Below are 14,745 nucleotides of genomic sequence, written 5' to 3'. Positions count from 1 at the left end.
CGCTAAGTCTATGTCTACAATCTGTTTGGCTAATCTCAATCTTCTAGAAAGGGCATGAGCAATATATGTTTGGTACTCCGATTGATTTAGGCAAGGCTAATAATAAAACGAAATATATCAAAACGCTTTTTAAACATGTGGTTTTAACAGTTTTAGGTGTTAGAGGGCGTGTCAGCAAGCATCTTAGCTTCTTATAAACTGACAAGACTAATAAAACTATGAAAAAGATCAAAATATTTTCAGAAGTGTGGGATTCGCAGATTAGTGCAGTTTGTGGGCGTTAGATTGGGTGTGTCAAATCAATAGAAATTTGCAGAACTAAAAAGAAGTGAACAAATGTAAAAACATATTTCAAAAATTTGAGTGGGGCTTTATAGTTTCCGAGCTCTCGTTTTTTCTCAAAAGTTAGTTTATCTTGTTTATGGCCCTAAAAGTTGAAAAGGCTGTTAATGACTTCAAAGAGTAGTTAGGAATATATGTAACTTCCTTTATGTGGCGTCTGTACGCCACCTCGAAAACGTTCCTTCTTTAATACTCCTTCTCCCTCTCGATGCCTTTAGGCAATGGGTATCTGAAAATCTAAAAAGTGGTACCGGGCTTTTTTTGTTATTATGATATTACTATTTATTACACTGATCGAAATAACCTTAGCTTGTTTCTTTTACTCGTTGTATTGATACTTATAAATTGTTTGTTTGAATTTATAATACGCTAGTTGGTGGGGAAATTTAAAAAAAGGGGAATGTATACCTAATAACTTAGAATAGAAAAAACCAATGTTGATGTTTTTTCACTAGAAGTCATTCACCCTCTTGTAAACTAGGACCCCTGCAGCAAACTAATTCTTATTTTCGTTAAGTTAAAAAAACTTGTATTTTTATTTGTTACACACCACCATCTGAAATATGTATATATTTGTTTACCACCACCATTTAAGGGTTGAAAAATCGAGCAATTACTTTGGGGAGGTTAATTGCTTCAAATACCTTATATATTAGATTTATGCTTGTCGACGTTCGGTAATGTATGGTGCGTATAATATAGCTTTAAGTTATCAACAAAGTTTATCACTATTTATATGGTTTCGAGTTACACGATAACAAAACTTTGCATGTGAATGACTAAACGAAATTCATAGTATAATTATTGACAACAATATACGTTTTTTATGTATTTTCAAGGCGACATCAGGTTTATTTCACAAATCATCTACTTCTATTTATACTGTTCTCTATTTTCACATATGAAATAATGGTTTTCGTTTGAAGAATAGTTATGCTGGAGAAGCAATAAAAATCGATGGAACTATCGATAACATCGATTGTTGTAACCCTGCTACCCCCGATACAGATCCTGTTTTCAACGATTTGGTTGATAAATTGCAGAAAATTCTGATAATTTATGTAAAGCAGGACTGTCACACAATTCTATTTAAATTATACCTAAATATAAAAAATACGACATAATCTATTTTTGTTGTTAAAGGAATTTTTAAAATGCTTATTTTTGGTTAAGAAGAATTTCCCAATAACTATTTTATAAATGTTTTGTATTTTATATCTATTCTAGTTTATTCAGTTCCAAGAAATGGAATATTTTTGATAGATGAATGGAAACTGTCAAGACAAATAAAAACATGGTGGAACTCCATAGTCAACTCGGTACTCGGTACAAAAAAAGACAAACTCTGGCCAGCATGTGGGCTTGAACAAAACAATCTCACCTAAATCTTTAAAAAAACGAATCTGAGTCAAAAATAAGTTTCTGAACTATATGCATTCTGTCATGCTTGACAGAATAGTATTAGAGTTTTCAAACACTATTAACAATGAGCACAAAACATTGATACTAGGATATTAGAAACCTGCATTGATCTAACCTGGCAAATTGTTTTCAAACCGATATAAATGGTCACAAATAATGATATTAAAAAAATTAATGTATAAAAGTAAAGTAAGTATTTGTCCAAAAACAACAGCACCGAAATCATTTTATATGGTACTCCGTGGATTATAGTCATAAATCATGCTTCAAACGCTATTGTGAGTACAGGTGGCATGTTAAAACTGTTTTAACACGGTCACACTGTTCTTCTCTTTGTTCGGGTCGCTTTGAAAATTATGTATTCAAATGAAATTGTACGATAAACAAATTTCAGGTTTTACTAATTTGTAAAGTATAAAAAATACTAATAATTGAAATGCATCAAAAAATGTGCGCACTTAGTTAATGTTTGATTAAACAGTTTTTAGTAAAGTCGTCGGCGACTTGCAATATTTGTACATATATGTATGTATGTACATGGACTTTAACTCAATACAGTGTTGACAATATTCCTGAAGTTTTACCGTTAAGGTATAATTATATTGAATTTATTAAGAGGTACTCTACAAAAATAATAAATTTAATCACGAGTTCCGAAGTTTATAATCTCAATATATATTACTATTTATTTTGGCTGTGCCTTTCAACTATTCGTTATGTATATGCAAATGTATGTACATACATTTACATATACAAATAAAAGTAGATAAAACGAGATCGGAAATTTAAAAAATAGAAACCATTTGAACACAATAAAAGGATATTTTTATAATTTAGAGTGTATTGCCGACTAAAATATATATTAAGGCACACAATCGAAATTAAACCAAATTATTTTTATTCCAGTTGCGGCAATATCGTTTAAGGCAAAACTTTGTTATTAAACACATTTAATAATTCTGTATGGGAAAACACGAAATGTAATAAACTAATTTATAACAATCTAAATAAAATCGGCTTTAATAACTAGCATTACCAAGCGCACTATGGTCGGTTCTCAAGAAAAAAAAAACAATCATATCGAATTATCTGAAACACATACGATAGACAAAAATAGCGCATATACAACTGAAAATAATTTAAACACAACCCCTCTGGAAAACATACAACTCTCAAAATCACTTTCCCCTCCTACATCATTACCTCAGATACAAATTCCGATGATTAACCAAAATTCCACACATACTGGTATCGCTCAAAATAATCCTGAAAAACCAAATCGTCATCCATATCGGGACAGTGGATTACAATATTTCACCCGATGCTTTGAACCATTGGCAATGATTAATGATAGTAAAGAAGACTTGCCCACGCAGCCATCAAATAATATTGCCAATTACACTGGAGATATTCAAATTTTACCCATTTTCGATTGCTGCGAAATTTCGGAGTCTATTCAAGGTAATCAAATTTTTGTCCTTAATAAGTATGTAAATGATTCTTTTAATTTAATTAAAAATTATAGCTATATCGTTACCCATTGTAACATCTCCATCAAAGACAACAGATGTTCCGGGGTTGTATTTGCGTACGATTTCGGAAAATTCTAAATTAAAGTCGGAACCCGAATGTGAATCGCTAATTTTAGTCAAAGAATCTTCTGCAATGGAAAACCAAACGATTTTATTTCACGAGCAAATTATTATGTCTGGCCAACAAAAATGTGAATTACAGGAGAAACCGAAGGTTCTGGTCGTTTCCCCACAACAAGTAATGATTTTATATATGAATAAACTAACTCCATACGAGCGAACAGAAATACTAACTTATCCGCAAATATATTTTATTGGCGCCAACGCTAAAAAGCGCCCAGGAGTCTATGGCCCAAATAATTCTGAATACGACAATGAACAAGGTGCTTACATCCATGTACCGCATGATCACGTAGCATATCGGTATGAAATGTTAAAGATAATCGGAAAAGGTAGCTTTGGACAGGTCATTAAAGCGTATGATCATAAAACTCACGAACATGTTGCCTTAAAAATAGTGCGCAATGAAAAGCGGTTTCACCGCCAGGCCCAAGAGGAAATTCGCATTCTTCATCATTTACGGCGTCACGATAAATATAATACTATGAACATCATACACATGTTTGATTACTTTACTTTCCGCAATCATACATGCATTACATTTGAACTGCTCAGCATAAATCTTTACGAATTAATTAAGAAAAATGGATTTAAAGGCTTCAGTTTGCAGCTGGTGCGAAAGTTTGCACATTCTTTGCTACAATGTTTGGATGCACTTTATAAAAATGATATTATTCATTGCGATATGAAACCAGAAAATGTTCTACTGAAGCAACAAGGACGTTCTGGTATAAAGGTAAGTCCGTTGCTTTAAAATGACGGAACTTAGTAGAGGCTCTATTATATTACTCGAAGATAAGGGGTAGAACTATAATAAAAGAAAAGATGGGATAAAGCCATGAGCGTCCGTATAAGGGTCGCGAGCACGCGATACTCATTAAATAAAGGGTATACTGGATCGTGGAAAAATATATAAAGTATATATATTCATGATCAGGATAAATAGCTGAATAGATCTGACCATGTCCGTCTGTCCGTATGAACTTCTCGATCTTAGGAATTATAAAAGCTATAAGTTTGAGATTAAGCATATAGATTCTAGAGACATACATATACGCAGAGCAAGTTCGTTAACCCTTGTTACCACGCCCACTCTAAAGCCCAAAACTGCCACGCCCACACTTTTGAAAAATGTTTTGATACCTTTCATATTTTATCTATCAATTTGCCAAAAAACTTTTGGCCACTCCTACTCTAACGCCCCAAAGCTACCACGCCCACACTTTTGAAAAATATTAAGATATTTCTTCGTTTTATTCTTGCCAATTTTTATCTGTATACCAAAAACATAGAGGCCAAGGAAAGAAAAAGCTAGCTTCAAGTTAGTTTTGCGCGTGAACGATTTCATGTCGTTTGCAACCCCGAGAAAAAAATTGCAACATGTGTTTGGCCACTTAAGCCAGCGTACTTAGTGTGCCCAATTATTTTACATGGCCAAGAATTATTTTTTTACTTGCCCAGGCTTGCTTACGGAAACAGACAAAATTTGTGTCCATAATTATTTTGATTCGGACAAGTGTAAAAAGTAAACTATTCATATGCCCAAACTTTCAAAGCGAGCAGTTAAAAGTACCTCAAAAGAGCAGTCTGCACGTTAAGATATTTCGAGAAGCAGAGAGAGAGAAGCAGGTGTTCTTGAATTTATATATTGCCAATAATCTGGCGTATATTCTACTTATATATTATACTTGGCGTATATTTATACTTAAAACAATAAGATTACGATTTCCTTGCTTTTATTTTCAATTTATTTTCCGACTTCCTATGGCAGTAATAAATGCCAATTTCTATTTGGGTAAGAATTATAATTTTATATCTTCTGTTTAATTAAAGGTAATTGACTTTGGGTCGTCTTGCTTCGAGAACCAGCGTATATACACATACATCCAGTCACGTTTTTATCGCGCTCCAGAGGTAATTTTGGGGGGGAAATATGGCAGAGCTATCGACATGTGGTCGTTGGGTTGTATTTTAGCAGAGCTGCTTTCAGGCCATGCATTGTTTCCTGGTGAAAACGAAAGCGATCAGTTGGCTTGCATTATTGAAGTTTTAGGAATGCCCAATAAAAATATACTAGCCAGCTCGAAGAGGTCAAAATCGTTTTTCAGTCCAAAGGGGTATCCTCGATATTGTACTGTTCGAACCATGTCTGATGGAATGGTGGTCCTAATCGGCGGACAGTCACGTCGTGGAAAACAAAGAGGCCCGCCATGCTCAAAAAGCTTATCTAAGGCGCTGGATGGATGCAAAGATCCCCTCTTTCTTAATTTTATACGTGGTTGCCTTGAATGGGATGCAGACAAGCGATTAACACCTTCAGAGGCTCTAAAACATCCATGGCTTCGCCGTCGCTTACCGAGACCGCCAAGTAGCTCAAGTGGCTGTGGTGGGGTGAGTGGATTATGTCCTAGTAGAAACGAATCCCCAGTTACAGGTAAACTCGATATATAGAGTAATAAGTTTTGTTTAACGAATGTTGTTTACAGGGCAAAATAGGAACTTCGCAGCAGAAATAACTACATCATCAACGTCTGCTACATCTATATCTTTAACGATTAAAAAGGAAAACAGCCATTCCAGTCTTCGTCTCCACCATGGTGCTGTTGCAGAAACGGATTTCAAACTTAAAAAATCCGTTCCAGAGGGATCATCAACCGCAACAAAAGAACCTATGATGAACAGTGATATTCTTCTAGAAAGTTTTAGACAAGCAACTGTTGTATCACCACGTTTACCATCAAAACATTCTGCTGACTCCGGCGGAATGAGTTGTCTTAGCGCTGTGGATGTGGGGCCATCGAGATATTATCCGTATATGAATAACAATGAAAATAACAGTAATTTTATCAATTATTTCTTATATATTAAACTTTTGTCAACTTTTAAATATATTTTAGGGTTATTCTCAAGCTCGTTAAACAGCTCGGCCAACTCATTGTCACATTTGGAGCAAGCCACAAAATTAGATGCTTTGGGAGAATACTCGGCGACAACACCAAATTTACTATCGAAAAATACTGGCTGCTCGTTTAACTCAGGTTCTATGAACATCGATGTTGCACAAGAGTCTTTGGTTAATATAGCTAGTAATTACGCATTGGATAAGTCTATTGACATTATTGGAAAATCAAATGTGTCGCTTCATACGAATAAATTAAAAGTACAATCGAATGATATGTAGCTAATTTATGACAATATGCAATAAGTCATTTAAGAGATAAGAAGCAGATCTTTATTTTGTTATCAAATTATTTGACAATGCACTGCCATACAAGTGATAAACTAAATAAGTCTTGGCCCTTATTTGCATTACTATAGACGAAAATGGACAGAAAAGATCTCACAAAGATAAATTAAATTATATGCATTTTAATTAAAACAAGGAAAAAAAGCTTTGTTTGACTAGCCGAAGATTATTTACCCTTGCAGTTAATACCATGATTTCGTTATTGAAATTTAACTCTGAGACTTGTGTTTTTCGAATGGTGACTATTGCAAGATAATCTATGTTTTAGTTGACAAATTTTTTTATTAGTCAAATCGTTGATGTTAAAAAAAAATGACACAGAAAGAGTTATAAAATAATATACTCATCCAATTTGTACATTAATTATTAATTATTATTATAATTTTCAAAACAGTGATCTTTGCCAATTTTTTATTAATTATTTAACAATTTTCAAAACATGGTTCTTTGCAAAGGTAGATAGACCAACAAAGAAAGCTTTGTTCGGCAAGCTTATATGCCCTTGCAGTTAATAACTCATTTAAATTATATAAAAAGCACGGTTTTAATAAAGTTTAACTCCGATTATTTAAATCGTTTTTATTCCAGTTATATGTATATCATACAGAGTAATCCAACTTAAATTTAAGTAGGATTCCCCTTATACTAATATATTAAAAAAAAAACATAAATTATTAATTCAAATCAGTGCAATTTGCCTGGGTAAAAACCATTATAAATAGGAATTGGAAAGGCTGCGGAAAAACGGATGATCGACAGTCGAACAGTCTGATAATATAAAGGTTTATCACTTATGGGTAAAAAGCACGGCGTTGGGGCTGATTAAAATATACCTTATTTTCTTCTGCAAGGCTATAGCAACCGTATGTCCAATTAATATATTGGAATTAAGGCTTACCGAAAATGTTGTGAAATTTGTTTAATGTCGCAAACTTACATGTATAAAAACATCAATACAAGATTGTATATCTATCTTGCTTATTTTATGTTAACTTTTATCTTTTATGAACTGCTAACGATAAAATGTTAAAATAATTTTGGTACAAGGGATTTCTGTGACAATCCAAAAAATATTGCTCATTTTGCATATACAGCTGTGTTCATAAAAATAGCAGTGCGTGGGACCTGCGGGCATAAGATATAAAATTCCTATGATATACAGTTTTAATGGTCAAATTTTTTTACAATATCATTTGGTAATTCATTTTAAGCAATTCAACAATCGTTTCACTTTTATTGTTCACTGAAAAAGCAGTGCTATGAAAAAATAGTAACAAAATTCAACTCGACTTAGAACGTTTTATTTTAATGTGTTAATTAGGACCTACTACTTGGTTGGATAGCCTTTGTTAGCCAACACAGCCTTACACCCACGCGGTATGTAGTAAACCAGGTCCTGGCAACGTTTGGGAGGAATTTTTGACCATGCATTCAAATCTGCGCCTTAGACGTCGGGGAGTTCTTCGACACAAATTGTTTAATTTCTCCTAGAGGTTTTCAAACGGGCTTACTTCGGAAGATGGTGCTGGCCACGGCATTAAATCTATTCTATTTTGGGTGAACCAATTCTTAGCCGATTTGCTTGTTTGTTTCGGATCATTATCATGTTGGAATGTCCATTTTAAGGGCATATTCTATTCAGCATATGACAGTAAGACATCACTAAGTATATTTACATATGCGTTTTGGTCTATAATATCAAAAATTATATGTTATGGACTCATACCATTGTAAAAAAAACAAGCCCATACCAGGATTTTGGGTCCACCATGATTGAAAGTCTTCAGTGGATGTTTTGGGTGGTACTCCGTGTTTGGAGGTCGTCAGATATACTGTAGTGAACCATTTCCACCAAATAGCACTATTTTTGATCCATCAGTCCAAAGGATATTAAGCCATTTGGAGACTGGCCAGTTTAAGTAGGTTTTAGCGAAGCTTAACATTATGCCTTGGGCTAAGTAGGAACACCTTTCGTGGACTCCTCGCACTTAAATTCTGATTCAGTAGTCGTCTCCGAATTGTAACGTGGCTGATTCCCAAGTTCGGCTTAGACTTTATGTCCCTAAAGGATGAAAATGGATAGACTTTGCTGCAACGAACTGTGCGTCGATCCTCTATATCTGTCTATATCGGTCTTCCATTCATATTTAATGGCATTGGATACCATTTTGGCAGAACATTCAAGGGTTTTTTGAATGTCCTTATACGTTTTTCCTTCCTTTCTTAGCTTAAGAATTAACTTTCTTTTCTCCTGGCAGCAGTGCGGTCCTCTACCTACTAAAATATAATTTTTTTTATATTTTTTTTTAATTTATTGCCCTTTTAAATATACGAATTAACTTAGCCAAAAACACTTTTTAGAAAATATTGATAATTTCGGGACATTACGTTGGACAAAACCGGACACTGATATTCTTATGAACAGCCTAAAGGTTTTGAATTTCCTCAAGAAGGTGAATAAAAAAAGGATAACATGAAAAACTAACAGGATTTTCTTATTTTCCCTATCTACACATTCAATTTTACAAAAATAAGTGGAATAAAAAAAATCGATTCCGAAAAGGGACATGGAAAAATACCTTTGTATTTCTCGCACTGCTATTTTTATGAACACAGCTGTATGTAATATGTATACATACAGTCAAGGGCAGTCCGTCACAACAAGCGAGGAGCCATACGTACTCGACGATAGTCGAGGAGAGGGGTAAGGACGCGGCCGGGTACTCCAGTCGGAACGGAGTCTGAAGGCGGAGGAGTAGGCTAGAACGTCCGACAGTTGGTGAACTAGAACGCGCGTTCAAGGAGTCAGTGAGTCAGAGCGTGCGGAGAAGTTAGTGAAGGAAGAGCAACCTGTGGAGGTGTCGTGCAGCAAGTGGCCCGCAGGACACGGAAGGACGAGCAGTGCAAGTGGAAAGTGAGCATGGACCTGGCGTGTTTGAAAGGGTCAGACGATACACCCTGCCCCATAACATCCTAATCCTATTCGAGCCGGCACGTGGTCCGTTGTCAGGAGCAACGCGATCACCGGAGGAGTCAGCCGTGAAAACATTACAATTAAGCGACTTCAATCAGAACCTCTGTCTTTTCCTTGGTCGGACAATCACACAAATCATAAATTTGGTTGGACGAATTCACAAACTCTCTGAGCTAGCCGTTGCAACTCGTAGCGAGCAGAAATAAGAAAAACAGTTCGTTACAGCGTGTCAGTTGCCTTTGCACAATTTCCTGGTCCGTTTTGTCATTATGTGGCCAGCCCAGAGTGATATACGTTTTTATTTTATAAAATCAGTTGTCTTTAAGTTTCAAATAGTCCATTTCCTTAAAATAAATAATCTTTTTAATGCTGAAGTCCCCCTGCAGAAGTTTAAAAGTGGGATAAGCACTAGTCATTTTATTCAAATTTTGGTAGTATATATAAGGCCGAACAAAATTAATATATTCAATATTTAAGGAATCTTTTACTTATTTTATACATAAAACATTTGTCAATGTTAATACACACAATTATCACAACTCCTTATTTAAATAGGAAGGCGCTCTGAAATTATACCTGATGATTAAGATTAATGGTAAAATGGTGTAATTTTTGACCATTTTTATTGCATTTTTTTTTCAAATTATATGAGCTGAAAATAACAAATCTTATCAAAAGATCCACAATAACTTAAAAACTTAAAATTTGTTTTCTCTCATCGGTATATTTTGTTTGTGCCTATGTAGTTCTTGGAAGTAAGTGTTGATACATATATTTGTTTCGTCACAGTCTAACAGTTTCCATTTACTAAAACTAAGGTAACAAATTTAATATGGTGTTTGGTTATACCGTTTAAACATAGATAGCTTTAAGTCGTTTTTATCATAATACATTTGTAAACGTAATGTTCAGTGAATCAATAGTATGAATTGAAATAAACGGTCTACACATATAACAGCGCATGTTATTTTAAGTTCACTGAGTTTGACAAACTGTAAAGGATATGACCTTTTAAGCCTTGTAGAATTTAACATAATTCCTCCAAAAAATTATATCGAATTTTCACAACTTGATCATTTATAACTCAATATCCAATGTGTCAGATGCAAGAACCATTGTTTCGCTATTGTTGTCATCTACCAAAGCGGATAGGGAGTCATGTACCATGACTGCAGACATATCAACTGAATTATGTTGATCTTCGTCTACTGTGCCAAGTGACCTATGGGAAGATGAGAGAAGTGGATCATCGCAATGCTCAAGCCTACTAAACTCTGAGTTCTGAGCCGAATCAGACAAACTACGAATTTCTCGTATACCCGTGTGGTGAGAATGATTTGGATAGCCATCACGCGATGGCAATTGGTGTTGAATATAGCACGAAGTACTGCAACTAATACCGCAACAGTCATCTGATGCTAAACTTGATTTGCCTCTAAAAAGGCTTTCATCAGCCTCCGAAAAATTCTTTGGTTCAAAACTTGCACTATTCAATTGTTTTGAACTCGGTGATTGTGGCGCGGATTCCATGTGACTATGCGAGGACAACATCGGATCGCCGCCTTGGACTGCATACTTGCAATCATCCATAAACTCATCAATCTGATTCATTCTCATATTTGCATCGACACCATCAATAACTTGTATCTTTATAAGTGAATCATTATATTAGTAAATAATATTTTCTTGCTTATGAGGGCTTACTTTTTTTTCAACAGGTTTGTCAAATAGTGATCGACGACTCCGAGAAGCAGTAGGCGACAGGCTAAAACTTTTAAGATAAGGTTGAGTAGGCGCTGATAGTGATGTTAAGTGGTTTTCTGATAACGTAATTCCATGGGACTTGGCCTGCATTTCCAATTCCTTAAGCAAAAAAAAAATAACTTTAGTTACAGAATACAATTTAAGCGATTAAAGTGTACTTTTATTCGAGACATGAGCTTTCTATTTTGTAACTCTACTTGACGTTGACGTAACTCATTTTGTCTTAAGCGAGTCACTTCATGTTTCAAGCATTTAATGTAGTCAACAGAGGACTTCAATATTGTCCCCTTATTTGGACGAATATCTCGAACCACTTCGTAAAAAGCATCACTGCCCTTTGGCAAAAGGGTACCAAGCTCTTTTATTCTGTCATTTATATTAAATCGTCGCCTTCGCTCAACTGAAATGAACAATACTAGTATTAAGATGTTTTGTAAAGATTATTGTATAAAATTACTCATATTGTGGTTGTCTTTCTTTTGTCTGTCCTTGGCTAGGGCATTCATTTCAGCATCAGTTAAATTTTGAGGTTCCTGTTTAATTGAAAGCTCAGAGTTGAAGTTTTTATCAAAGTTAAAAGAGTCATTTTGTAAAATATCATCAAAGATGTCATCTGGCTGAAATAAATATAATGTTAATTTTCAAATAAATCTATATCAAAAATTGAAAGTCAAAAAGGTACTTATATTTATAAATGACTATTTATGTAAAGAAAAGTGTAAGATACAAAATACAAATAAAGCACAAATACAATATTCATTGATTAAATAGCGACCTTTATCGTTAAGTTAACAAACCCACATAAATATGGATAATTTAATTGGTTCTACAAAAACATATTTAATACTAGTTAGTTTTTGTTAATCTGTGTTTACTTACATCGCTGTCGAATGATGGTAGCTGTAAATTTAAATAAATTGATAAACTAATTATTAATATTAAAATAAAATATGATCTTGAAATTGGCAGATTAGCTTGAAGTATATAAATAAAATTGTTCCGGTGTTTTTTTATAAGCTTTTTTTTAATAGATTTCAGTTCGGCATCTTTGATGTCAGCTGACATCGGTCTTTATGTTCAGTTTGGTTTGGCAATTCATGACGACTGGGTTAACAGCTGAGCAGCGATATCAAATCCTTTTACTCTTCGAGTAACGTGTAAACAAATCTGCTTATAACCTCTTTATCAATTTCAAAACAAATACTCCTTAAAAAAACAACTTTTACATACATATTTTAAAGATGTTTTTTATCGATATATATAAAAACATTTCAAGAATTCAAATTTTGATACAATTATACCATAATTCTTAACGTTTTTTAATACGTATATATTTTTTTTGAAAGTCTATTTTTTCAAAAGAATTTTTGAGACTTGACCGCTACGCTGATGAAGTCATAATTTTCTTACAAAACGTTTGTTTTCATTACTGATTTTTTATTATTGTTTCAAATTTTTTAGCAATAGACAATTTTGTACTCACCTCAGAGACACTCGTTGCAACCGAACTTACGCTCGGCGAAATAGGAGCTGAGGTAGACTGTAACGAACTTGATGTACTGGAAATTCGAATTGAATTAACAATCCCTGAAGAAGAACGCGTTGAGCTTAGGCTTGAATTAGCTTTAATAAGTCCCAACTGGGCGGTTCTATGTGCATTTTCTGGTTCCCCAGAACCATGATTATTAGGTCCTAATATAGTTGGCTCAATTGGATTTATGTCATCACATCGTACAAAACTACCACCGAACGGGGAAATTGGCATTGCGTCATCGGAAGGCATAATTCTTTTAGCACTCACAGCCGAATCGCATCCAAATCGGTTTGTACGCTCCAATGGGTCGCAAATATCTTTCTGTAAAGATGAATTTTGAAGATTTACCGTTGACACCGAATTATTTGCTAATTTTATCTGCAGTTCAAAATGGTATCCTAATATGAATTTATTTTGTGGCCAATCAATTTTAAGGACTTACTTCGCTGGTATGACTGCCCCATATAGACGGCTTAAAGGATTCACTGAGATATTGTCTCACTTGATTCTTTTGCTTTTGGATAACGTGATACCTTGTGGGGTTTTCAAGCACTGTACTGACCTGTAATTTATTTTCGTTAAAATTTTATATTTCTGTTCCAGGATATATATACCTGCAGCACTTGGGGCGGCACATCTACTCCTATACTTTGAAGAGGAACTTTAAGCTTGGCTCCACTTGACGATTCAATTAAATTGTCCATTTGCACTAACTGAGACATTTGTTCTAAACTGGATGACCCGCTGCCACAAGCACTGGTACTACCGCTGTCAATGAATTCCGATTCCATGAGCCCCTGCCCACTGCCAAACAATAGGTGCATTTTTGGGTCCATAGCAGTGTCTAGAGTCTGTTGTTGTATCATCATTTGTTGCTGTTGTTCCCGTTGTAGCTGCAGTTTTAGTTGTGTTCGTGAAGTGGGAGTAGCAGTTTTAAATGTAGGTCTGTTTAAATAATAATAAAGATAATACATTTTAAAGCATATTGCAAAATGTACATATAAATGTATAACCTTAACAAAAAGTTAATTTTATATACCTACCCACCCGAAAGTGGAGGTAAGCCCACTGTGCGCGGCTCTGCAGTTTCAGCAATATCACCCAAATCTACAATACTCGGATCCATTTCAAGAATCATTTCTAAGTCTTTGTCAATACCAACTGTTACACGAATATTTGTCATACAAAGTGGCACACAATCACAATCAGATGATCGCAGAACTGGTGAAGGACACGCTTTATCTATGTTATCGGTAAAAGATGTCGTAGGAGGTTCTTCCCCGACTTCAATATCCATGGAACTGCAGATATTTGGTCCATTGACTAAATCATGACTTTCGTTGTGCGACATTTGTAACGTCTGTACGCGCTTAAGGAAATCTTGAAATTCCAGAGCACGCATTTCTGTAATCGGCAAAAGCGTTTCTTTTTTCTCCATTTCAACTTTTGTTGAATTTTTTTTTCTCATGGTTGAAACTTTGTCCGTCTTTTTTCCGTCTACTGAGCTTGATATATTCTGTTTGCTCCAGTAAGAAAACATTATATTTAACAGTCGGTAAACTATTTAGAGTATTTTAAAGACCTTGATCTTGTATATAGCTAGCAAATGTGATAGAATGGTCTTTTGTACGCATGCTAACTCAAAATAATACTAATATATGATGTCACATCTGTAGGGTAATACAGTATTGGCATACTTATGCTCGCTCTCTGAAGAATGTTCAGAAATCAAATATAGATATATTTTTTATACAGTTTAAGAGAAAATTAGTTCTCTTCATTTCATTCAAACCAAAAGGATTATGTAGGA

At 34.5% G+C, this 14,745-nt stretch overlaps 3 protein-coding genes across 18 annotated transcripts in view; 1 reads left to right on the top strand and 2 right to left on the bottom strand.

Moving 5' to 3' along the window:
- Positions 1-1,334, bottom strand: part of LOC6724750 (calcium-dependent secretion activator) — a 29,313-nt gene extending 27,979 nt beyond the window's left edge. For all 4 annotated transcript variants that reach the window (XM_039296064.2, XM_044923494.1, XM_044923495.1 and 1 more), the window contains exon 1: positions 987-1,334. The gene's annotated coding sequence lies outside the window, so the exon portion shown is untranslated. The remainder of the gene's footprint in view (positions 1-986) is intronic.
- Positions 1,335-2,035: 701 nt separating this feature from the next.
- Positions 2,036-7,230, top strand: LOC6724709 (putative dual specificity tyrosine-phosphorylation-regulated kinase 3 homolog). 8 transcript variants are annotated; one of them, XM_044923499.1, is made up of 8 exons: positions 2,067-2,138; positions 2,246-2,355; positions 2,671-2,744; positions 2,973-3,225; positions 3,290-4,152; positions 5,250-5,850; positions 5,903-6,253; positions 6,314-7,230. In XM_044923499.1, exons 4-8 carry the CDS (start codon positions 2,985-2,987, stop codon positions 6,595-6,597), a joined length of 2,340 nt encoding a protein of 779 aa, XP_044779434.1. In that variant the 5' UTR covers positions 2,067-2,138; positions 2,246-2,355; positions 2,671-2,744; positions 2,973-2,984; the 3' UTR covers positions 6,598-7,230. The 8 variants fall into 8 exon arrangements, with proteins under 8 accessions (XP_016037468.1, XP_044779433.1, XP_039152012.1 ...); XM_044923500.1 differs by having other exon boundaries at positions 2,246-2,382; XM_044923498.1 differs by lacking the exon at positions 2,246-2,355 and having other exon boundaries at positions 2,037-2,138.
- LOC6724710 (transcription factor E3) overlaps positions 6,886-14,745 on the bottom strand; it is an 11,707-nt gene continuing 3,847 nt past the window's right edge. Inside the window, exons 1-9 of one of the 6 annotated variants that reach the window (XM_039296080.2) lie at positions 13,979-14,490; positions 13,550-13,880; positions 13,378-13,497; positions 12,885-13,313; positions 12,281-12,301; positions 11,859-12,018; positions 11,560-11,801; positions 11,342-11,500; positions 6,886-11,284 (exon numbers count right to left, since the gene is read on the bottom strand). In XM_039296080.2, the coding sequence (XP_039152014.2) occupies positions 10,715-11,284; positions 11,342-11,500; positions 11,560-11,801; positions 11,859-12,018; positions 12,281-12,301; positions 12,885-13,313; positions 13,378-13,497; positions 13,550-13,880; positions 13,979-14,475 (2,529 nt within the window). In that variant the 5' untranslated portion in view covers positions 14,476-14,490 and the 3' untranslated portion in view covers positions 6,886-10,714. Of the gene's footprint in view, positions 11,285-11,341; positions 11,501-11,559; positions 11,802-11,858; positions 12,019-12,280; positions 12,302-12,884; positions 13,314-13,377; positions 13,498-13,549; positions 13,881-13,978; positions 14,491-14,745 lie in introns of those variants that run through there. The other 5 variants (XM_039296081.2, XM_016180580.3, XM_044923497.1 and 2 more) reach the window with 5 other exon arrangements.

Source organism: Drosophila simulans, chromosome 4 (assembly GCF_016746395.2).
Source record: "Drosophila simulans strain w501 chromosome 4, Prin_Dsim_3.1, whole genome shotgun sequence".
NCBI lineage: Eukaryota > Metazoa > Arthropoda > Insecta > Diptera > Drosophilidae > Drosophila > Drosophila simulans.
The sequence above is the reverse complement of the archived record's forward strand: the minus strand, read 5'-3'. Positions and strand labels throughout refer to the sequence as shown.